Source organism: Buteo buteo, chromosome Z (genome assembly GCF_964188355.1).
Source record: "Buteo buteo chromosome Z, bButBut1.hap1.1, whole genome shotgun sequence".
NCBI classification, from domain to species: domain Eukaryota; kingdom Metazoa; phylum Chordata; class Aves; order Accipitriformes; family Accipitridae; genus Buteo; species Buteo buteo.
In genome coordinates this window covers 51,739,443-51,762,387 of record NC_134204.1, presented here as the reverse complement: position 1 = coordinate 51,762,387, position 22,945 = coordinate 51,739,443, and the positions used below count along the sequence as shown (strand labels likewise).

At 56.3% G+C, this 22,945-nt stretch overlaps 1 protein-coding gene across 1 annotated transcript in view; it reads left to right on the top strand.

The window, feature by feature from the left end:
• Positions 1-22,945, top strand: part of LOC142027048 (maestro heat-like repeat-containing protein family member 2B) — a 68,238-nt gene that overhangs the window by 38,800 nt on the left and 6,493 nt on the right. The window contains exons 3-22 of the mRNA XM_075020634.1: positions 12,456-12,621; positions 13,017-13,115; positions 13,649-13,800; positions 14,129-14,272; positions 14,794-14,886; positions 15,381-15,450; positions 15,562-15,675; positions 16,139-16,212; positions 16,537-16,653; positions 17,666-17,773; positions 17,967-18,126; positions 18,508-18,548; positions 18,820-18,961; positions 19,650-19,702; positions 20,141-20,248; positions 20,497-20,616; positions 20,817-20,939; positions 21,790-21,951; positions 22,179-22,301; positions 22,622-22,689. Coding sequence (XP_074876735.1) covers positions 12,456-12,621; positions 13,017-13,115; positions 13,649-13,800; positions 14,129-14,272; positions 14,794-14,886; positions 15,381-15,450; positions 15,562-15,675; positions 16,139-16,212; positions 16,537-16,653; positions 17,666-17,773; positions 17,967-18,126; positions 18,508-18,548; positions 18,820-18,961; positions 19,650-19,702; positions 20,141-20,248; positions 20,497-20,616; positions 20,817-20,939; positions 21,790-21,951; positions 22,179-22,301; positions 22,622-22,689 — 2,237 coding nt within the window. The remainder of the gene's footprint in view (positions 1-12,455; positions 12,622-13,016; positions 13,116-13,648; positions 13,801-14,128; positions 14,273-14,793; positions 14,887-15,380; positions 15,451-15,561; positions 15,676-16,138; positions 16,213-16,536; positions 16,654-17,665; positions 17,774-17,966; positions 18,127-18,507; positions 18,549-18,819; positions 18,962-19,649; positions 19,703-20,140; positions 20,249-20,496; positions 20,617-20,816; positions 20,940-21,789; positions 21,952-22,178; positions 22,302-22,621; positions 22,690-22,945) is intronic.

Genomic DNA, 22,945 nt, shown 5'->3' with positions numbered 1-22,945 from the left:
ACAACCGGGCAGCATCCCTGTACTCTTCCCAGGATACCTGTCCCTGCTTCCACTGCCTGTGCATTTCTTTCTTACCCTTTAGTTTGACCAGCAGGTCTCCACTCATCTGTGCCTGTCTCTTGCCTTCCTTTCCCGATTTCTTACACCTGGGGATCAAGAGCTCTTGTACTCTGTAGAAAGCATCCTTCAATATCTGCCAGCTCTGTTCTGCTCCCTTGTTCCTGAGGGCAGTTTCCCAGGGGGTCCTATTGACTAACTCCTTGAACAGATGGAAGGTTGCTCTCTTAAAATTCAGAGTCCAGACTACTCTTCGCCTGACCCATACCCCTCAGGACTACTAACTCCACCAGTGTGTGATCGCTGCAGCTCAGGCTGCCTCCAATCTTGACGTCACTGGTTAGCTTACTTGTGTTGGGTGACCAACAGGTCCAGTATTGCACCCCTCCGATAGGGCTGTCTATTACTGGGCTTAACAAGTTATCTTCAATGCATTCCAGGAGTCTCCTGGATTGTCTGCAGCTTGCCATGCTGCTTTTACAGGAGATGTCAGGGTGGTTCAAGTCCCCCAGCAGGATGAGAGTGTGTGAGTCTTTGATTTTGAGGTGTTTATTTCCACATTGATTATTGATTTTTTTTTTAATTAGATCAAAATGTAGAAGTAATGTGTTGACTTACTACTAACATAGTGTTACTAATCAAGACAACAGAAGCCTAGATTCTTTGACAGTTGCAGTAACTGATGATGCCTTATGCTCAGCTCTACCTTTTGATTGTTCTCTGTTGTCAGATGCCTATTCTGGGTGTTCAAATTAAATACATTTAATTAAAAAAAAATTATGGGAACTTGTGAAGTTCAGTGTCTCTTATCTCCTGGTAGAAGCGTGATTAAAGTAAGCATGAGCAATCTTGAGAAAACAATCCGAGTATTTTTGTGGCACTTCATGTGTAGTCTGTTTGAAAATTGGAATGTCCAAAACCTGAGGCAACCATTCAGTGATTAGCGCATTCTTCCCATCATTTTGAAATGAAGGAAGCAAGAAAAGAGACTGTGAAATCTGAAGCATAAAATAACCTTAAACCAAGCAGTTTTAGCAGGAAAATTAAATAGACGAAATACTGCTTTTTATGACCAGATATTTAGCCATCTTTTTTTTTTTCTTTTTTCCTTTTTCATATATGTGGTGGCTCTTACCGCAAATAAATGATCTTGCATTAGGGTTCCCAAGCACTTCTACTATAAAATAAACAAAATACTTCTTTGTAATATACATCCAGATCTGAAAGCAGATACTATAATATTGGATTTCAGTTTTGGTTTTAGACTTTGTGGACAGGAATACATTTTTTAACTGAGTTGATTTCTAAGAGAACTTTGGTATCTAAGGGTATGCCTAATGTTATCTACTTGTCTGTGTCAGTTGATGCCTCATCACCACTATGAATCTTGTCCTAGGTCTCTCTTTTAGCTGCATTGAAGTCAAGACACTCATACTGTTTGTCTTTCTTTTACGGAATTTCGTTCAAGTTAGTGGGCAAAAAAATACAAAGAAAATCCCAGCTTCTTTGCTGCAGAGAAGATGAATTACTTTTTTCCTGTGGCGTTTCCTCTAACTTTTCTTTGTGTCACCTTGTTATTTCAGAAAGCTAAGATGACAACAATGCATTACACTGATTATGTTCTTCTGTTAGCACCAGTCTGACTCACCTATATTTTTGGCAAGGCAAATACTGTTATATTAAATTGGAAGGATGCTATCTGATGTCACATTTGTAGAATCTCTTGCATGTCTATACTTTTTGAATATGTTATTTCTTGGGATGAGAACTGCAGAATTCTTTCCATTTTTCCACAAACTATTCTCACACTCAGTTCTTCTGGGTGTCTCATTTTTTTAAACAGTATTTTTAGCAGAATTATGGAAGATGAATATTCATGTCAAATGCTGTGCAAGTCAGTAACTTGCTGGCATTTTCTGTCATGTGTGGAAAAGTGTGTTCAGACATACTTTTTTTTTTTTTTTTTATGGAGGCAAAAATCCTAACAAATTTGGATATCCCTTGAGTTAAAATTGCCCTGAAAAGAGTGTCTCAAGTAGTTAGAGGATTGCAACTGAACTATTCAGCTGAACTTGGCAGTTATTGCTTGGACTATGGGAATCAGCAAAGCTGTGTGTAGTGTCCGATTTACACAATCTCAGCATAGTCGCAGTACTTTTATGGTACTCAAATCCTCCTCGGTAGGTGCATCACTGTTTAATCTGAGTATCGATTTGCGTAATTGCCATCACTGTTTTTAATAATTATGTGGAGACAGTGCCATTCCCTATTCTGAGAATTGTAGGGTTTTTTTGGTTCCCATGTTGGGCATTTTGAAGATCTTCACCAACAGCAAAGGTAATGCTTCAGCTTTTTTTGCAGTCATCAGAGGTAGAAGTGGTGAGAGTTTTTGTGAGGAATCTCCTTTGAGAAGGAGGCTTCCTAAGGAAGACAGACGATTCTCCAAACAGTGAAAATTGTTACTTCTAACAGAAGAGTTTTCACTTTCCTCCTCCTTAATACCGTCAAGTGCCCTGTTTGCGTTGTGGGAAGTATAAAACAGATGGGTATTTCAGCTGAGCCAAGGAGCTAATTAATACCCCTTCAGCGCCTTTGGAGACGGGTGCGACAGACAGACAGGCAAACTGGGGACACGAATCCCAAAACAGACGCACGTAGAAGCATGGCTTTCACCTTCCTCTTTCTCCTCATCTTTTAGGGATTTATTTGTTGATTTCTATGGCAAATTCAAAGTAATCCCAGGTAATGTAATTAACTAAGGCTATGCTGGCCGAGGCGATCGGCTCCGCCGCCGGCTCGCTCCGCAGCGCAGCGGCCGATGGCGGCGGGCAGGGCCGTTTCCTCAGGCAGCGAAGCGCCCGGAGGGCGGAGCCAGGAGCCGCCAGCGCTCGTCAGCAAAGGAGGCAAAGGAGACGTGGGCGGGACCGAGCAACCGCGGCCACGCCCCGCAGTATAAAAGGCGGCGCTAGTGCGCGCTAGCGGCCTGGGCGGGTAAACGGGCGTGCGGGCCGGGCGGCGCGGCGGTTGGGCCGCCTTGTCTTGCTGGTATCGGGCAGCGACTTCTGCCCCCCCTCAGTAGAATGGTGGGCGCTCGTCTCAGAACAAAAGCTGGGCTTTTTACAGGGAGAAGCCCTGAGATGTGTGGTGCTTCCACCCAGGCAGAAGTGCTAGGGAAGGAGTTTGTGGTGCAGCCCTCAGGTTGCAGTGCGTGTCCAGGCCTTCCTCCTGAGGCCCAAGCGAGTCCCTGTGAAAGATGCAAGCAAGCCGAGGGTCTGTAACACCAGGTGGCTGACTGACAGGAGACAGGGAGAAGACTGTGGTATTAGAGGGGCTGCAGAAGGAGAGAGAGATGAGGGGTTTCAAAACCAGTCTCTTATGGTTGATGCTACTCAGAGTGAGGCACTGTGGACCCTGGTGACCCTCATGAGCAGGACTCCGCTTCCATTTCCACTCTCCTGTGTAACAACCGGGGACAGATAGGATGTCTTAACAGGTGAAAACACCTGTGAGCAAGCTCTGCGGGGAGAAACCGTAGCTGCAGCACACATTAGAAACCACAAGAAGAAACAGAGAGTGCTTGTAGTGGGAGACTCTCTGCTAAGGGGCACTGAGGCACCCATTTGTTGGCCTGAAGGAATCATGTAAAGTTTGCTGCTTTCCAGGTGCTCGTCCCGATCCAATGCCGGGGAAGGTTTTGATATGATCCCAACAGCGAGATTAAGACACAAACGAGGTCAAATGCCGTATACCCAAAAAAGCTTTTGTTACCAAAAGCATCCAAAGTGGAAAATAGTGGCGATAGGATAGAATGGAGGAAAAGGCAGAAATCAAGCAAGCAGTCAGGATAGGATTGCAAGGATAGTCACCACCATGGATCCAGCAGCGTCCCATTGGTCCTCAATTTTAAGTTCTTTGGTGGTGAAAAGCCCCCACGGCTTGTCTCTGCGGTTTTTATAGGGCGTATTTCGATGATGTCACGCGCTGCAGGTTTCATCTATCGCACGACTTTCGTGTGATCGACACCAGAAACCAGTATTTTATCAGCTCCAGCCCGTTTCCTCCCCTGGATGCCTCAGTGGCCTGATAATAGTCCTTATGGACAGAGGAGTGTCCAGCTTAAACAGGCCATCTCAGAGGAAAAGGGCTTGAGATAAACAGTTCACACTTCCTTGAGATGACATTCCAGTCCCTCGCGCCTAACGATCTTTGAGGCAAAGGGCTCGAGATAACAATTCAGTCTCTTACAGTGCTATGGCCTGGCATGTCACTGAGAGGATGCCACAACGTCTGGAAGCAGGGACTGTTATGCCCTGTTATTCTTTCATGTAGTCACGAATGACACAGCAAGCCCAGACTGGGCAGAATCAAACAAGACTACAAAGTTCTGGCGGTGCAATTGAAAGGGATTGGTGCTCAAGTTATCTCTTCCTGTCTTTTACCAAGTAGAGGAAAGGGTGCAGGCAGGACCAGAGGCCTCATGCAAGTCAACACTTGGCTACGTGGCTGGTGCTATGGCAAGGCTTTTAGCTTTCATGATCGTGGGACACTCTTTGATGACTAGAACCTGCTAGGGAGAGATGGGATCCACCTGACTAGAAAAGGCGAAGGAATCTTTGTCAACAGGCTAGCAAATGTAGTGAAGTAAGCTTTAAATTGAGAAGCCTGGGGGATGGGGTCCATAGTGGTGACACTTATGAAGTTGCAGGCAACAGGGTAAAAAGCCAAGCTGACCAGAGCAGCAGTGAATGCTCCTTAGCCAACTCAGGATGGGTAGGGGATGGAGATCCATGCGGTAGCAAAGAAGCAAGGGTTGTTGATGTGTTAGAAACTATGGAAGCACCTGAGAACAGTCAAGTAAGACTTAGGGCTGCTTCCCCCAAAAAAGGTGGCAGGATCAATAGCTTAAACTGAAGTGCCTCTGCACCAATGCACACAGCATAGGCAACAAAGAGGACGAGCTGGAAGCCATTGTGCAGCTAGAAAATTATGACAGAACTGCAATTACAGAAGCGTGCTGGGATGACTCACACAATGGGAGTGCTGCAATGGATGGCTATAAAATCTTCAGAATGAATGGGCAAGGAAGGAGGGAGGGTGGGGTAGCCCTGTATCTTAGGGAGTGTTTGGACTGTCTAGAGCTTGATGATGGTGATGAAGGGGTTTGGTGGGATTTCTCACAGATGGTCTGCTTTTAAACACCGAGACAAAGACGGCATTTAGTACCTCAGACTTTTCCATGTGCTGTGTCACCAGGTCTCCTGCCTCATTGAGCAGTGGGCCCCCATCTTCTCTAGTCTTCTTTGCCACTTACCGATTTAGGGAAGCCCTTCTGGTTGCCTTTAGACTCAGTTTGAGGTGGGCTTGCAAGGCTCTCTGGAAAGACTCCTCCCCCTGCAGCCCAGCACACCACTGGCTACCTTTGCCACAAGGGCACAGTGCTGACTGGTCCACCAGGCCTCCCATGTCCTTTTCGGCAGAGCTGAGATGGGTCAACCGCAGAAACACTGCGAGGGGGCCTTGCAGGCTAAAGAGCGTCACTGCCTCTAGCACTGGGGGAGTCCTTGCAGGATGCCCAAACTTTGCAGGGTGATGTTGTTCAGGGGGTTGTGGAAACATGTGAGGCTCATCCGAGGATGTCTCTAGGAAGGTCCAAAGAGAGGGAAGGGGATAAGTCTGGCTGGATGGGGGAAAAGGGGCATGGAACAGAAGATGGAAAATGATGGACTCCTGGGAAACTTCAGGTGGGAAAGGACACCAGTGCCTGCCATTGCCTTAAAAAGAGGCGTTTGGACAATGCCCTTCATCGTAAGTTTTAACTTTTGGTCAGCCCTAAAGTGGAAGAGGCATTTGGACTGGATGATCGTTGGAGGTCCCTGCCAAATGAACTAGTCTTCTCTTCTGCTCTGTTCTATTCTATTTGTATTTCTACTTCTCTTCCTATTTCTATCCTATTTCCTTGTGCCCTTCTTGTAAACTGGAATAATGTCGAGTAGCTTCCAGTCAGCGGGGACCTCCCCAGGCTCCCAAGACCTGTGGTGGATGATTGAGAAGGGTCCTGCCATAACGTCCACTAGCTCCTGCTGCGTCCCAGCAAGTCCTCGTGGACTTGGGAACATTCAGCTGATGCCGCCGGCCCCTTACAATTTCCGTGTCCGCAAATGAAAGTCACTGTTCCTGCAGTCGCGGTCCTCCCAAATCGGAGGACTGGCCAGCCCAAGGTCTACTATTAGTATTAAAGACTGAGGAAAAGAAAGCATTGAATGGCTCTGCTTTTTCTGCATCCCTGTTTGCCAGGGGACCGTCTTCCTCAAGTGTGGGTCCGTGGTGGGTTGGCCCTGGCTGGACACCAGGTGCCCACCAAAGCTGCTCTACCACTCCCCTCCTCAGCTGGACATGGGCGAGAAAATACAACGAAAGGCTTGTGCATCAGCGTAAGGACAGGGAGGGATCACTTGCCAGTTACCACTGCGGGCAAAACAGCCTTGACTTGGGGGAAAAAAAAATCATTTATTAATCAATTATTAATTATTAATTAAATCAGAGTAGGATAATGAGAAATAAAGCCTAAATCTTAAAAACACCTTTGCCACACCTCCCTTCTTCCCAGGCTTAACTTTCCCCCTGAATTCTCTACCTCCTCCCTGCTCCAAGCAGCGCAGGGGATGAAATCCTTGGACCTCCTCTTGCTATTAACATGCTTAATAAAGTCCTTTCTTGCCGTCTGGCACAACAATAGCCAGTTGCAACTCTAGTTGAGCTTTGGCCTTTCGTGTTTTCTCCCTGCGTATGCGAAGGTCAGCTCTGTAATCTTCCTGCGAAGCCCGACCTTGCCTCTAGTGATCCTCCAACCTCTGTTTCCTCAGGAGTTCCAAGAAGAGTTCCCTGCCAAGCCAAGCTGGTCTTCGGCCCCGCTTGCTTGCCTTGCAACACGATGGGATGGCCTGCTCCTGTGCTTTTGAACGGTGGCTCTTCAAGACTGACCAGCGGTCCTGACCCCTGAGCCCTCAAAAGCGGATTCCCCGGGGACCCTGCTAAGGATTCTTGGGCAGCCCTGCCCTGCTGCTTGGGAGTGGGAGGCTGGGAGAGCGCGAGGGACGCGTCGCCTGCTGCAGCACTTGGGTGAAATGACATTGCGGCACACCCCGAGAAACCCTCCTCCCCTTTGGCTTTCCCGCCAAACAGTGGGCTGCTCTTTGGTCACGAAAAACACACGCGTCCTGGAGAACATCATGGTGTTTATTGTAAGCAGAAGAGGCGGATGCTGAGGGGCTGCCGCTACAGCCTGCGGTTGCGTCGGTGCGGAGGAGCCGGGCGCTCGCCTGCAGTCGGCGCGCTTGGCTGCCGAGAAGCTCTGGGTGCAGGAGCCTGCTGGGAGGTGGTGTTGGAGGGCCCCTGCCTCCCTGAGGCCCCTTTGTGCTTCTTGAGGTCTAAGCACTTGTGCAAGACTCCAGGAGGAGTTAATTTGGTGCCCACCTTTGCTAATTGCAGGTGGGTGGTCTGCAGCGGGCAGGGAATGGGACAGGACTGCTCGCAGGAATGCCATGGGAGAGGAGGTCCCTCGTTCAGGGAGACAAGGGTGAAGGGTGGGCATTGAGGGTTGTGGTGTTTCTCTTCCCAAGTCACCATTACGCGTGAGGAAGCTCTGCTTCCCTGGCAATGGCCAAACACCTGCCTGCCGTTGGGAAGCCCCAGGGAGCTCACTTCGGGAGTCTCTGTGGCGCAATCGGTTAGCGCGTTCGGCTGTTAACCGGAAGCTTGGTGGTTTGAGCCCGCCCAGGGACGGCTCTCCCCTCTTGCCTGCCTATGCCACAGCCTTCTAACCTTGTTTAAGGTCCCTTCCAACCCAAAGCATCCTATGGCTCTAGAAAAAACACAGGCTCTTCACTCCCCTCAGCAAAGCCAGAGGGAGGAAAGAAAACTGACAGCAGTTCCTCATTCTGATTTGCCTGCCCAGCTTGGGGAGCAGGGCTTAGCTCCCACCTGAGCTCAACCCACCACATAATTTGCCTTAGTTCTACATTCACTAAAGACACTAACAGTAGCGTGCTCTAAAAACATTTCTCCTTCTTCTTGATGGTCATAAGACTCATTTCTCTACTCTTAGTAAACTTAATGGCTTTAATGTTCTTCCTTTCACCTGACTTGATCCCCATCCACTGCTGCTTGTTCTTCTCCAGACTCCTGCCTTCAGGCACAAGGGCCTGGGAACACCCCACCAGTATCAGTCCCCTGCCGAAGGAAAAGTCTTCTCTTCTGAGAGAGGAAAGAAGTCCCAGTCTTCCCAGGGACAGAGCTGGGAAGGGCTGTCTGGAGAAAGTCTTTGCTAAAACCGTTTGAGGACCATGAGCAAATTCAAGTGATGGAAAATCCTGCATTTCTGGGCCTGGGGGGGTCCCCAGGGTGCTGCTGCGTCCCCACCACATGTCCCCATGTCACCGGAGCCCTCTGTGAGGTCACAATGGTTGGGCTCTACATCTTCCTCCTGGGGCTGGTGCTGCCCCAGTTTCTCATGGCTTTTGCCTGGAGGAGCAGTATGTCGATCCGGGGGATCCTGCTGCCCATGCGGAGGATGAGAGCACTCATAGGTGAGGGGCTGGTGGGAGGCTGGGGTCTGATACGTGCTGGAGGCAGTGTCTGTCCCGGCCGGGTGCTGGGGGCTGCGTCCCATCACCTCTCATCCTGCTGCCAGGCACGTCCCGGAGGGTCCTGGCTCCATCCTCTCCCTGCCCTCCGTGAGGCAGCTGGGGACCGCTCAGAGGTGACTTGGGCTGGCCGGCTCTTGTCAGGGCTGCCCAGCCCCAGCCCTGCCGGCCTCTCCTTGCGGAGCCCATGTCCATCCCCTGGCCAGCTCAGGGCCCCTGTGCTGGACTCGCTGCAGCGCATTGCTGCCGTTCTGTCACTGAGGAGCCCAGGATGGGCCCAGTCCCCCAGGGTGGTCTTCCCACTGCCGCAGTGAGGGGAAGACTCCCTCCCCTCGTCCCACTGACTTCCCTCTTGCCAGTACAGCCCAGCACAGGCTGATAGTGCTGGGGCAGTCTGGGAAGATCCTCACCCCTCCCTGGTGCGAAGCCCTGCAGTCAGCAAAGCCATTTCTTTCTTTTCTTGCAGCTCTCTGCCCATGCGTGCGTTCCCAGTCCAGACCTGCGCGTTCTGAGGACAGAGGCAGGGGGATGGGGACTGTCCCTGCGGCCGTCACTACCCTTGTGGCCGTCGGGACTTCTCTGCTAAAGCGACTGCAAGACCATGAGGTGAGGTGGGGGTTGAGGGCTCCCCTCCGTGCCCCTGGCTTCCCCGGGTGCCGTGGCAGAGGGGCGTCTCACCTGACAGCACCTCTGCCCTCCTGCAGGCACTTTGTCCCCAGGCGCTGATCCTGCTGCTCAAGCTGGACTAATGCCATTGTTCCCCACTCGTTTCCCCGGGAGCTCCCAGTGCTGGGGCTCCTGCCCGTGCGAGGAGCAACACTGGGCCCCAAGGCGCAGGGTGCTCACGGCTTCCCCTCCTCGGGGCATGTCTCGTTCCCATGCCTTCCCCTTTGTCACGGTCCATTTGGATCTCTCAAATGTACAGGACAACATACGCTGTGATTTCAACTTTATTTCATGAGCTCAGTAAGAAATACAATAATAAAACATGACAGGGGCTCAATTCCCTTTTCCCAGACTCGTCTATCACGTGAATTCACTCCTTCACCAGTCAAGTCATAAGGTTTCATAACTTAGAATCTGTAACTCTTAATATCGTGCACCTATGAGCAAAAAAAAGATTTTTTTTGCTATGAACCTATGAGCCAACAGAGAGAGCGCTCACCCTTCCTCCTCCATCACGGTGTGGGCGTCCCCTGTGTCGCACCGGGAAGCATGAAAGCCTCAGCAGTTCCGCTGCTGTTGGATCTGCTTCAAAAGCTTTTTGAGTAAGCTGATGTTTTATACCCTCCAGCTTGGAGGCTGGGTCTATACCATTTCCTTACGTTAGTGGATTCTGAGGAGACTGCCAGACAAAAGGTAATGGCTGCCGGAGGCAGCCATCCGCAGCTGCTAATGGCTGCATCATGGCCCTTTAGCTCTCTCGGGCCACCCGTCCTGCCTACGCGGTGCTCTCGCTTTGACCTAATGATGCTGCTCCCAGCATACACCAGGCCTTAGCAGGAGCTGGGTTAGCCAAAATCACAGGAGTTGAGTGAACAGTCACACCCTTCCTTGTCCGGCACTTTCCCCCTGACCTCCGCCATCCCCCGTTTTCAGGAGTGACCGCCCAGGCTCCCACGTGGCCTTTTGCCCCGGTGGAGTCGATCTCCCTGTCTGACTCTCTGCCAGTGTCAGAGGCGCCACAGAAGATCCTGCTGTTCCCCGTGGCTGTCCTGACCGATGCCTGCAACTCATCCCTCATGCCTGTGTCATGCAGATGATTTGGGGGGCAGCAGGTCTCTGTCGTGGCTCCCTGGGAACAAGGGCAAAGCAAGTCCCATCACTCCCCTTTGTGGTCCGTCCCCAGGGTGACCGAGTGGAGACATACCGGGAGCTGGAGAGCGTCTTGTGGGGAGGCGACGGCTGTTTGACGAGTGGTGTTGTGAACCGCCTGATGGCAGAGGCGTTGAGTGACATGCGAGCAGCCCAGGTGAGCTTGTTCTCTTTCAAGGCCACCCAAGCAGCCTGCCTCTGCCCCTGGTTTTGGGGGAAATATAGAGTGGTGCAGGGGTGCTCCTCGGTTGTTCAGACCCAGTAGAGGTCCTAAGGGAGAGGCTCTGGGGACTCATCATGACAGGGAATTTGGAGAGGGGAGTGTTGTGTTCAAGGGTAAAGACTTTAGGCAGAAAATAAACCCCCTTGCGTTCCAGCTTGTCCTTAGATGTCAGAGGGGCTGGGGGCGGCTAGGCTTAGATTCTGGGTGATGCCCAATTCAGCACTTTAAGTCCGGTCGCGTTCAATGTGTTGAACTATCACGATTACGGATGCACAAATAGCGCACTGTACTTTCAATTTAGTTGCGTTCAATGAACTATCACAGCCAGACTTAAGGAGCTTGGTTGCATTCAACGAGCTATGATGGCTAGATTTTAATGAATAGTATAATTGAATAAATGAATAGTTTATTAAAGTAACAGGAGTACAGGTTCTTTTGGATTGCCGATGATAAATACACTGTCTGCAAGGCACGTGCCAATAATAATACAGTCGACTACAAGCGCGTTAAATTATGGAAGAGAAAGAGCTCTAAAGAATTCTAAGTTTCCCAGGAAAGCACTCGGTACAGCCGAGTGTTCGAATCTCACCCAAGAGGTGTCCCTCTGGGGGGAAGAGAGGTTCAGCCTGTCGACTGACCCCAGAAGGCAGTGATGTCCTCCCAACTTGTCCACGACGGTATCTTCCCTAACAGTCCCCCTCTCTTTGGGCCTTTTTGTACTGTTTTCCTATTTAGGTGGAGCTCGAGTGACTCTAGTCATGCATGCCTTTACTTTGATTGGTATTAAGTTCTCTCGCTTTGCTTTTAAAAGGACATGCTAGAAAAAAATTCGAAGCGCAGGCTCAGTGAGGGGTGGTTGCACTTTGGAGGCGGGTAGCTTTTGGGATGGAGGTGTGTTTTGGTATTATAATGAGCAAAGTTCACCCGGAGGATGTGATTTTGCATGTCAGTACTCCAGGACAGGGCACTTAGGAGATAAATCAGAAGTAGGGCGGTAGGTCGACAGAACCCCCATGATTTTACCTCCTTGCTTCCATGGATTCAATGCAGGGACCTACCGTTCCTATCGTTCCAGTTCCCTATCCCTGTGATAATAGCACAGAGACTGGCCGCGGCGTCTCCGCCCCACTCCACCCTCCGTGTTACTTCTCTCAGGGTCAGCACACCAAACTCCCTTGGTGTTGCTAACATCTAAGGTTGCAGGTTACGTTGCACAGAGAATTATTAGGGAACCAATTCCTTGCGTGTCCACTGCATTCCACCCTGGAGGTTTTGCCTTCCCTCAAGGGGGTGCAAGGAACATACTGGTAAGTCACTTCTAGCAATCACTCCACAGGGAGGCAGAGAAGTGTGTAGAGAAGCGGACTCGGGGCTGTCTCTAACTGAGCGACAGCTGGGTTCAAGCTCAACACTGTTTGTCCTGCTTTGAGGAAGAGCCGTGGCAACCCACCAGCCCCACGGAGAGGTCCCAGGGGGGTCTTGAGTCTGCGGCAGTTTGTTCCTGGCATCTGCATGGAGAGGGTGAGGGGGCAGCAGCACAGGGCTGCTCTGGGGAAAAGCCTCCCTCATCTCGCCTATCCCAGGGTACAAGAGGCAGCAACCGCTCGGCCCCGAGCACAGCTGTCCCGAGGGGTCTTGCAGAGGAGATGGGGTCATTCAGCCTGCCCTAGTGCCTCAGCCTTTTTCTCCGGAGTGTTTAACCTGTGACGCTTTTGCAGGGTGTGACAGGTGACGTGAAGATGGCTGCTAGTGACGTCTTGGTAGCTCTGGCCCGCTCCCACTTCCACTTTGTCATGTCTGAGCTCCAGAGCCACCTGAAGGCCATGAGGAAGGTCCCTGATGAGATTGTGCTCCTCACCTTGGGCAAAATGGCCCGCAGATATGGTATGGCACCCTGGGCCTTGGGTAGAGATCTGTGATAACAAGGAGAAGGGATCCTCCCCCTCCCTAAATGCCCTGTGTTGAACTGGGGGGCTACAGAGTTGCCGTGCCTCCTTGTTCCGTGCCAGGGCCAGTTGGCAGCTCTGCCTTATCAGCCCGATCCCAGTTCCCAAAGGGCAGGAAGGTGCTGGAGACAAACCTGCGGGGTCTTGGCCCCGCACCGTCCTCCCCATTTCCCCAAAGGGCTTCCCTGTGTCCCCCCTGGGGAAGGCAGCCCGTCCCACGCCCTCCGGCACGTCCTGCGTGGCCCAGCAGCCCCAGCCCTGGCAGGGATGGACCCCAGTCTCCCATGTCTCTCACCGACCCTCTCGGTCCCTCTGTCCCTGCCTCCTCTGCAGCCCTGCGGTGCATCCCCTTTGTGGGAATGACGCTGCTCGCCCTGCGTGCCGTGCTGACCCAGGTGGGGAGCGGCGAGGTCCTGCATGCCGTCTGCAGTGGTGAGTGTCAGCTCCTTGGCTGGGGTCCTAGGGGCAGGGGCGGCCTTCGATGCCTCCATGTGATCTCAGAGGGGACGTGGTGGGTGTGAGCCCGCAGCAATCCCAAACTGCAGCGAGTGTGTAGGAGGCGCGGGGGAAGGCCAGGAGGTTTCTGTGGGCGGGACACGGCAGTGCTGCACGGAGAAACTCCTGGCTCCCTTCCCATGGTTTCTGTTCCCCCGCTTCCCTCTGGGATTAAACTCCCTGCTCGGGAAGGGAAGGGAAGGGAAGGGAAGGGAAGGGAAGGGAAGGGAAGGGAAGGGAAGGGAAGGGAAGGGAAGGGAAGGGAAGGGAAGGTGCGATGGGTGTGAGGAGGAGAGAAACGGTGGGGTGTTTGAATCCAGGCACCTCAAGAGCACAGAGATCCGGAGCCTAGTCCTGGGCTGAGCCCTGCCGAGCCTGGGACTGTCCTTAAAGCAGGCTTGGGTGTGAATGCAAGGTACCGTCCCCGCTGCAGACTCTCACATGCTCCCTTTTCCTTTGTCCTGGTGCAGTCCTGGAGCAGTGGTCGAAAGGAGTCAGTACATACTTCTGCAGCTGGGAGCAATGCCCCTTCCCTCGCAAGGGGGTAGCACAGTTCTGTGAAGCCATTTACCCGGTCTTCCGCTATGTGGTGGCAAATTGGCTGGACTGCAAGGAGGAAGAGGTGAGAAGTGCTGCTTTCCACACCTGGGGCTGCAGCAGGGATGTCCGTGGCGCTGGGTCCATCTGTGCCCAGTGGGGTGCGAGCAGAGGGCCGAGGGGAAGGGGGCTTCCCAACAGGAAGCAGCCGAGCCTTGGGGCCTTTCTGCAGGGAGGGCTGGGGTAGCAGGGTGGGGAAGTGCTCTCTCTCCTCTGGAGCGAGCCCTTCTTCTGCAGGGCAGAAGGGAAAGGGAAACCCCTCCCAGTGGGAAGGGCAGACCGGTGTCCAGGGGATGCTGAGCACTAGGCAGACCTTCAGCCCTCCAAGCGGAGCCTCTCCCTTCCCTCTTCAGGACAAGCAGGCTGTCCTCGGGGCAGTGGCTGCCATGCTGGGGGTCCTTCTGCATGAGGAGCAGCACCGAGAGCACACCTGGGAGCAGCTCCTCTGGCTCCTGCAGCAATACCAGGAGGTCCGAGACACCTCCCGGCTCACCAAGGTGAGATGTTGCACAGGGCCCGGCGTGGCTGCTGGGGTGGGTCTGTGCGAATGCTAAGAGAGGCACTGGGGAGCTGTGGGGTGCCAGGAGGAGCTGGGAAGCCCTTAGAGAAGGAACAGGAAGAGCAGAGGAGGCCTGAGGTTTCCTGGGCTCTTTGGGCAAGAAAGGAGAAACCCGGGGCGGGGCGGGAGGGAGGCAAGAGTCCCTGGGGCTCATCTGCTCAGGAAGGGAGGCATTGCCAGCTCCCTGGGGCTCTGTGTGCAGGAGGAGCTTTGCCCGAATGCCCAGGGCCATGTCCAGTCCCATGCGGCGACTGGCGAGGTCTGATGAGTGGGAAACTGAGTTGTCAAGCCCGGGCTCCGTTCTGAGGAAAGAGACCCTCTTGATGCTGCTCTGCTCATCGGGCTTTTCCCTGGGAGCTGATGTTTGGGGCTCCCCTTATCCCAGATGTGCTGGGTTTCTCCCTTCCCAAGCGCCTTTAGGTGACTTTAGCCTCCTCTTCCCCCCCCGTTCTCTTGTAGAGCCTCAGCTATGTCCTGGAGATGCTGGAGGGAGTTCAGACCCCAATCCCGCAGGGCATGGCTCTTGCCATCAGCACCGCTGTGCACCGCCAGGTAAGGGGAGCCCTGCGCCCTGCCACAAGCCTGGGGCCTGCACCCGTGATTGCCACGGAGGGCAGAGACCTGCCGGCTGGCAGGGCAGAGCAGGGCGTTCCTCCACTGGGACCTTCCTGCAGGCCCGGAGCACGCCAGGACTTCAATCCGGGTGCCATCTTAAGGCTGCAGGAGGCCTGATCGTGGCTGTTTGGAACGGGCCTGAGGGGCAGCCAGGTTCCCACAGCCATTTCCCTCTCAGCCAAGTTGCAGGAGGACTCTGGAGCGCCAGCACCCTGAGGGCAGCCTTTCAGCGCTGCTCAGCCTCAGCTCCCGGGCAGCCTGGGCTGCCGCAAACCTCTGCGTGTGCCCGGGGCCACCGTGGGGTGGGCTGGGTTTCGGCTGCGGGTCCCATGCCCAGAGTGCCCAGGGAGAGGAGAACGGAGAGCACCGTTTCTTTTCAGTCCCTCTCAGCACTGATGCCACTTTCTCTAAAATGGTCCTTGTTCCCACAGCTCTCTGATGTGACCGAGGAGCCTGGCCCGGCCCAGAAGGCAGTGCTGTCCCGCTGCATCATGCTGCAGGGTAAGGAGAGGAGACTGGGCGATGGCCCGCCGTGCCGTGGCAGCTCTCTCCCTGTCCTTGGCTGTTGGGGACAGCTGCCTGCTGATGCAGAATGCGATTTCTTCCCCACAGCACGAATGCGCCCCGAGGAGACAGGCATGTTTCTGCACTCCCAGCTGAGCGGTGGGAGTGAGGCCGGTCGCGTGGCAGCCCTGGGCCTGCTGGGAGTGCTGGTCCATGCTGACGGTCAGTGCCACAGACCAGGGACGCAAGGCAGGGGTTGGGGCTGCTGGGCTGACAGCAGGAACGGGCCGAAAGTGGTGCACCTGCACCCAAAGGGAGCTGCGAAGAGCGGGTCCCCCAGCCGAGCTGACGTCCCGCAACAGGGCTCTCCCCCGGCAGTTAGAAATGCCGGCACACCAGGGAAGACGCTCCAAGCTCTGTAACACAGGCAGGCTGGTGGGCGGGCAGGTGGGCTGCTTTGCACAGGAGCTGCTCGTACCCGTGCTGTTTCTCTTGTTCTCTGTGTTGCCATAGCCTTCGGTCCCTGTAAAATAGCCGTGCCTCTGGAAGTGGGGTTGCTCTGGCTACACCACTGCTTCCCATGAAGCCAATCGGGCCCCGCTCTTCTGTCCCATTGGAAGCTTCAGGGGATCCCTTCTGCCACTGGGGCTCTGCCTCAATGCACACCTCTCCGTATCTCTTCCAGCACCTGCGGTGAGAGAGAAGCTGCCCCAGCTGGTGGAGGCCATGCGCTCCTTGTGCAGTGACCCCAGTGCCCAGGTGAACTGGTTTGGGAAGGGAGGGTGCCGCCAGGGGAGGCAGAGAAACCCTTTCCCTTGGGACAGAGCCAGGGGGCCTGGGGAAGTGCTGGCGCGTGGCCCAGGTGGCGGCTGATGGCTCGTCCCTGGGGAGACCTGGCAGAGCGGAGCGGGGAGGTCTCTGCGCTCTGCGGGGCAAATGCCCGTCCAGCCTGGTGCTGAAGCCCAGCCCTGACGCCAGGAGCGAAAGCTTCTGCCGTGGCCTTGCCACCTCTCTGCGAGCCACAAAGGCACAAACCCTTTGGGTTTTGAACAGGAGGGTCATAACCACACTCTCCCCTGGCAGGTGCGGAGGGCAGTTCTGGAGTTCATCAGGGAGCTGCTCAGCTCTGGATCCCAGAGCTGCTGGCCATGGGATGTGGGGCACATCTTCAGTGAGTTCAGCCGGACCTCGGGCAGACTGGTAAGGGCAGAGCAGGACACCCAGGGCTGGTTTTTTTGACCAGCGCCTGGACCGTGCTGAGAGCTCCTGCCGGCGCCCTTGGCCTTGGAGAGCTCCATGCTGCAGAGCCATCGGCACTGGCACTGCCATCAGAGCCGCTTCTGAATGGCCGTTCCTTGTGGGTGTCTGTGCCGGTGTTGGTGGACATGTCAGTGAATGATGTGGGTTTACACCTCGGCATGCCAGCCGGCACTGTGGTGCCGAGCTGTGCCCACAGGCGCCTTTGGCAAAGCCGCCTTGCAAAGGGAGGGTCTTGTAGGGACAGGACATCTTCCATCCTTAAATGCTGATGGACGGTGAGCAAAACACAGCCAGTGCAGACAGGTGGGCCTGGCTAGAGGAGCCTTCTGTGGTGTTCTCGTGCTCTGGCCCCCCAAAGCACACCCTGCCCATCCAGTAACAGTCTGGGGCCCCACATCCCTTCTGGCAAGGGGACGGGCCGTTTGGCAGTCCCTGTGGTGAGCATTTCCCAGCATTCAGCTGGGTGCCCAGGAGGTGAAAACTGGGGATGGCCGAGCCTCCCGCTGACTCGCCAAGGACGTTCCCTCTGGCCGCACCTTCCCTCTAGCTGGGAGATCCATGTGTGTCGCTCTGAGGCTCGGGGAGGCTCTGCTTTGGGAGCAGGGCAAAGGAAAGGGCTTCTGGGTGCTCCTCCACATCCGTCGGGCTGGGTGTGCTGCCTCCAGGGCTGGCACTGAGCACAGCCTTGCTGAAGGGCACTTTCCTCACCTCTGCTTTGGTGGCACGACAGCAGCATTTGGGCCCCAGGGGACCGAGTAGACAAGCAGCAGCACTGTCTGCTCCCAGACTTCCCAGTCCTTCCCAGGGTCTGGGACCCGGTCCTTGAGCTGGGTCCGTCTGGCCTTCAGGAGGGAGGCAGGCACAGGAGCAAGAGGAGCACTGGTGAGGCGTGCCTGAGCCTCATCAGTTGGGAGCTGAGGGTAACTGGGGGTTTGCCAACTCTGTCTTACAGGTGGCAGGAGGCCTTTTTGCCTGGGAAAACCCGGAGGATGGAGCAATTCGAGCCCTGTGCATGGACATCGTGGGCTCACTGGACATCACTCTGAGAGGGATGACCAAAGTAAGTTGCCCTCTGTCCTGCTGCTGTGGCCACTTCTTGCCTTCAGGACATTTTTCCGTGTGCTCCCCCATGCCCTGAACCTGTCCCCTCCTGCGCTGAAGTGCACCAGGCTCAGGGAAACGTAGACCGTCCTTTTTGTCTTCGTGCTGAACAAAAATGCCAGTGTGGCGAATTGCCCGGTTCTTCTCTGCAGCTCCTGTGGCCGAGGCTGCTGCAGTACGTGGTGCCAGCCCAGTACAGCGGCATGCTGATCCCGCTCTCCCGCTGTCTCCGAGCCCTGGTTGAGAGACGGGAGAGAGCGGGGTGCGAGGAGGAGGAGGAGGAGCCGGATGCCATGGACTCCCAGGAGCAAGGTAGGAGCCCCAGCGAGTGCTGCTGCTGGGTTTGGCCAGGGGTCAGGCCAGCCCGCGTCTCCCTGCGCCCCACCAGCCCTGAGCGGGAGCCCAGGAAAAGCAAAGGGCAGAGACAGGCTCTGCTGCTGGGCACAAGGGGCTCTGCCCTGTGTGGCCCCTTGCCCGGCGCAGAGGCCTGGCTCTCCTGCTCGCAGCGCTCTCCTGGTGAGCCAGGGCTTGCTCCTGGCCATGCTGGAGCTGCCTTCATCTCCTGCTGGGCAGCCCTGGGGAGCCCCCTAGCCAGTGCTATTGCAGCGCAGCTGCTCTCAGCCCTCCGCCCTGTGTGGGGCTATCGGGGGCGTGAGGCTCGTCGGCTCACCCAGCCTTTCTGCCTCCCCACAGCCCGGCTGCCGGCTCCCCAGGCCCTGCTGGCTCGACTGCTGGTGAGTAGCGGGGCCCTGGGGAAAGAGCTTTTCTGGCCAGGGGTGGTGGGAGATCCCGGGGTAGAGATGCTGTTGAGGCCAGCGCCGGGAGCCCCCAATGAGGAGGCAGCATGCCCGAGCCCATCAGGGATCCCGCTCCGTTCTCAGGGCTGGCAGCACCCTGGGTGAAGCCATCGGCTGCCTGCTGCCAGCCAAGCGGCACCGAGCTCCCTCCTGGGAGAAGCTGTGGCTCTGGTGGCAGGAGCGACCCTTCTCTCCTGCCCTCCTCTAGGTGGTGGCGGCAGCTCCTTACCCGAGCCGCGAACACGCAGTTGCTGCCTTGCAGCTGCTTCAGGCCCTCTGCGGCAGGATCCACAGAGGCTTGGAGGCGGCGTGGGCGACCGAGATCCCCCTCCTGCTGCAGTACCTGGAAGGTAAAGTGCAGGTGGGGAGGGAGAGGATGGAGGGGAGGGAGGGGGGCAGGAAAACGCAGCTGCCCAGCGCGATGGAAGGGAATTGTCCCCAGTTCCCCAGCACTTGCTCTACTGCCTTTCCCCTTCCAGGGAGCCGGTGCTGAGGCTGGGGGCAGCTGTCCCCTGGCATCAGTTCGGCCCAGGGGATGGACGGGGCCGTTGATGTCCCCTTGGAGGGCAGGTCTTGGCATCACCCAAGGATGGTGTCTGGGAGAGGGACGGGACTGGTGCTCCTGGAGGGCGTGCAGCCCTCGGCTTTGGAGGACCAAGTCCCCAGGCCAGGCGAGGTTTGCAGCAGCTGTCCTCGGCAGTAGCCTGGGAGAAGGGCTGGAAATGGGCAAAAGGCAATGGGTGGTTCGGGAGAAAACGTGTGTTGGGACTGGGTGGTTGGAGTTGTTCTGGGAGCTGCAGTCACTCAGTGGGGACCTGCTGTGGCCAGTGCGTCCTTCCCCAGACTGAGTCAATGCCTCTGACGACCGCCCCTGGGATCCCTCCTGTGTCTTTGGCCTCGCAAGGGCTTTCGCGTAGGCCCTCTCTAGCCTGATGGCCTGGGACTTTTGGGAGGTCAGACTGCAGAGGAGAGCGCCGGACTCGCCTTTGGTGTGAGCTTAAATAGCTGCGAGAGCTCTTGCTTCCTCTTGCTTCCTAGGCAGAACTGAGAGCTCCCTGGCCTCTGCAGAGTGGGAGCGCCGTGTGCTTAAGGTACAGCATCCTTGCAGGGGTGTCACAAATCGAGGGGGGAGAAGAGGGAGCAAAGTTGTGGGAGGAAGCTCGGGGCTGCCTGTGTAGGCACCAGGAGGTGGGGGCACCTGCTGAGCACCCTGCGCCTCCCCTGGCAGTAGGTGCCTGCCCACTCAAGAGGAACTGCTGCCTGCACACGTGCCACAGCTGATGGCCAATGCCCTCTAACGCTGTGGCACGCGCCTTAGCACTGCCTCCTCCTCTAAGTCTGGCCTGCTGGGGGGTCTCACATGAGGCGTTAGGAGGAGAGGGAAGCTGGTGAAAAGAGGGTTGGGTGGGGTGGGGGAAGAGACTGCCATTCCTGGCAGCTCTCCCCCGCAGCATCCTGGGACACGTGGGCGTGGAAAGGGCCCTGGCCAAAGTCAGGGGAACACTCGCTTCCTTTCCCGTTCACACCAGTTTCTGCGAGCGTCGCTGGAGCCCGTGGACGACAAGGCCTGGACTGTAGGCCTGAGCCAGGAGCTGAGCCAGTGGCTGGGCAGCTCTGCTGCCGGCTCCTGGGAGAAGGTGTGTGTCCTGCCCGGCACTGGAGCTGGAGCTGGTGCTGGTGCTCTGCCCACACAGGCAGATTTCACTGCTTTCCTTTCCCTCGTCCCCAGAAGACGTTTCCCCTGGGCTGCCCCAGCGGCTGGCCACAGCCTGGCATCGTGGCCGGTTCTGCCTGCTCCCGGAGGTGGTGGGGTCCATCTAGGGCCAGCCCTCTCCTGACAGGTCGGGCCATGACTGCATCTCGGGCTCGGCTTCTTCTCTTTCAGCTTTTCCTGTACAAGGCTCTTGGGACGGTGCTGGCAGCTTGTCAGGACCTCAGACACGTCCAAGGGCAGGTGCTGAGGTTCCTCCAGGAGACAAACCCTGTGGAGCTGTCTGAGGCCAAGGTGAGGTGATGCTCCTGTCCTGAGCATCCCCTGGATTTTCCTGGGGGAGAGGGAGGGCTGCTCCTGGCCCAGCTCCAGACCTCCTTGCTTTCCCCGTTGCTGCTGTTTCCTGCTTGCTGCAACGTCCTGCCTGGCCACTGTCGCTGGCCACAGCTGAATGCCTGGACTGGAACTGACTCCCCATTTCTCCGTGGTTGCAGGGAATGATTTCTGTTGTGTCCCACGCTGCCGAGAGCCACTTCTACCTGGCCTTGGACACGGTGACTATGTTCTCTGCCGCTCTCACCAGAGACTGGTCCTACCAGGGTTCCACGGACTGGAAGGTAAAGGAACGAGGGGCTTGCTGGTTGGCTTTCCTTTTTTGGGCTTCTTTCCACTTCTACACCTGCAGCAGCCACCCTGTGGCAGCTGCCTTTAGATTAACCGTCTTGGAAGAGCTACCCGAGACCTGTGTTTCAGAGGGGACATCCTGGCCTTGGGGCCCCTGAGGTGTCTTTGGAGAGGATGGGGTTTGGCACCTGGTGGATCAGAGCCACCCAGCTGGGGCAGCTGCAGCGCGCACTTGCTTGCTTGCTTGCTTGCTTGCTTGCAGCCACGTTGCCCTGACTTAACTTCAGCAGGAGCTGGTGACAAGGGGGTGGGCACAGTGTGACACTCTGCCCCTTCCTCAAAGCTGAGGGCTGGGAGCAGGAGCCTGGTGAGGTCTCGTTGGCTCTGCTCCCCACCTGGGGGCCGTGGGGAAGCCTTTCTGGGCAGGGCGGGGCCCTGCAGAGAGAGCAGCGCGGCCTGGCCTGGGTAGGTGAGCAGACCGGGCTCATCTGCGCCACTGACCCACACAGGCTGCACGGCTCTGAGCAGGACCGTGACAGGCTGTGTCGGGTACCTGTCCGCAGAAAGGTTCCAGACAGCTCCCCGACCTCTCGAGTCAGTAGTATAACAGCCAGCAGTGTGTGCGATGCTGGCTGCACCTCCTCCCTCTCCGAGAGAGACAACTCAAGCTGCAGGGTGGGAACAACTCCCAGCCCCAGCACTCACAGCTTGGGGAGCTGCTGGGAGGTGCTGGGGGAAACAAGGAGCTGGCGAGGGTGCGGGGCAGGGCCTGCCACAGGAGCCCGCCGCAGGAGCCCGCAGGAGTCCCGGGGCTGACGTCTCAGGGCATCTCTGTCGACACAGGTACGGCAGCGGCAGAAGATGGAGAGAACCCAGACCATTCGTGCTGCTCTCATGCGCACCTACAGCGGCATTGCACTGCATGCCCCCAAGGAGCAGCTGCTCACCTGCGTGGATAAAGAAATCATGGGCAATATCCTGAGGCTCTCCAGAGATAAAGAGAGGGTAGGAGCACAGGGCGCGTAAGGTGGGGATGCCTGGGTGCCCTAGCTCCAGCCCCTCGGGGCCGGGGTGTACCGAGATGGGCGGTCTCTTCCTAAAGACCTCCCAAGGAGGGGTTTGTCCTCAACGTCCAGATGCCAGCCCTCCGTGGGTTCCCCCTGCCCATGCTCCTCTTCCACCTCGCAGCCCTTCAAAGAGTTCAAGGGGTGCTTTGCTCTCTTTGGCCTCAGGACTTGCAGCTCAAGCTCGCCCTGGTGCAGAGCATCGCCGAGGTCAGTTGTGCCATCCAGGCTGTGGGCGACTGCGGCAGCTTTGAGCTCCCCTCAAAGCAGGAGGCGACGCGGACCCTGCTGGTGAGTGTCCGTAGCTGGAGCCGTCACACGGGGGAGTTTTGGGCTGCAGCATCAGCCTGGTTTCCCCAGAGGCACGGTGGTCTCTCGGCTTCACGCGAGCTCCTAGAGCTGTGTCCGGAGCTGGTGGGGCCCTTGGGTGCTGGTACTGGGTGGCTGTGGCTGAGGAGCAGGGTCCCTCCTGCAGTGCCTTTGGGGTTCCATGGGGGAGATGGGGCAGCGTCTGCCCAGGCCTGGCAGCAGAGCCTGTCCCCGGGGCGGCGGGAGGGCTGTCCCGTGTCCCTGCCCGCTGCCAACTCTGCACTTGTCTCTGGGACTTGCAGGACTGGATGAAGAGGGAGCCCTGGGACTCCCTGGTGTATGGAGTGTTTCAGGCCCTGGAGGAGTTGAGGTGAGGTCTGTTCCCCAGGCTCTGGGCGCTCCCAGTGTGCCCCAGCCCAGCTTGAGCACGGGGCCAGGAGCTGCTGGGGCTGTGGAGTGGGAGGGTGTTCCCCATTGCAGGTGTCTCCCAGAAGAAGGGAGCCCCAGGGGTTCCTTAACCTGGTGGGGGGGGTTGCCTGCTGCCTGGGAGGAGGTAGGCATTGCTGGAGCTGAAGGCGGTGCTCGCTGGCATGGGCTGGGGGTGTTGGATTTGGGGCCCTCGATTA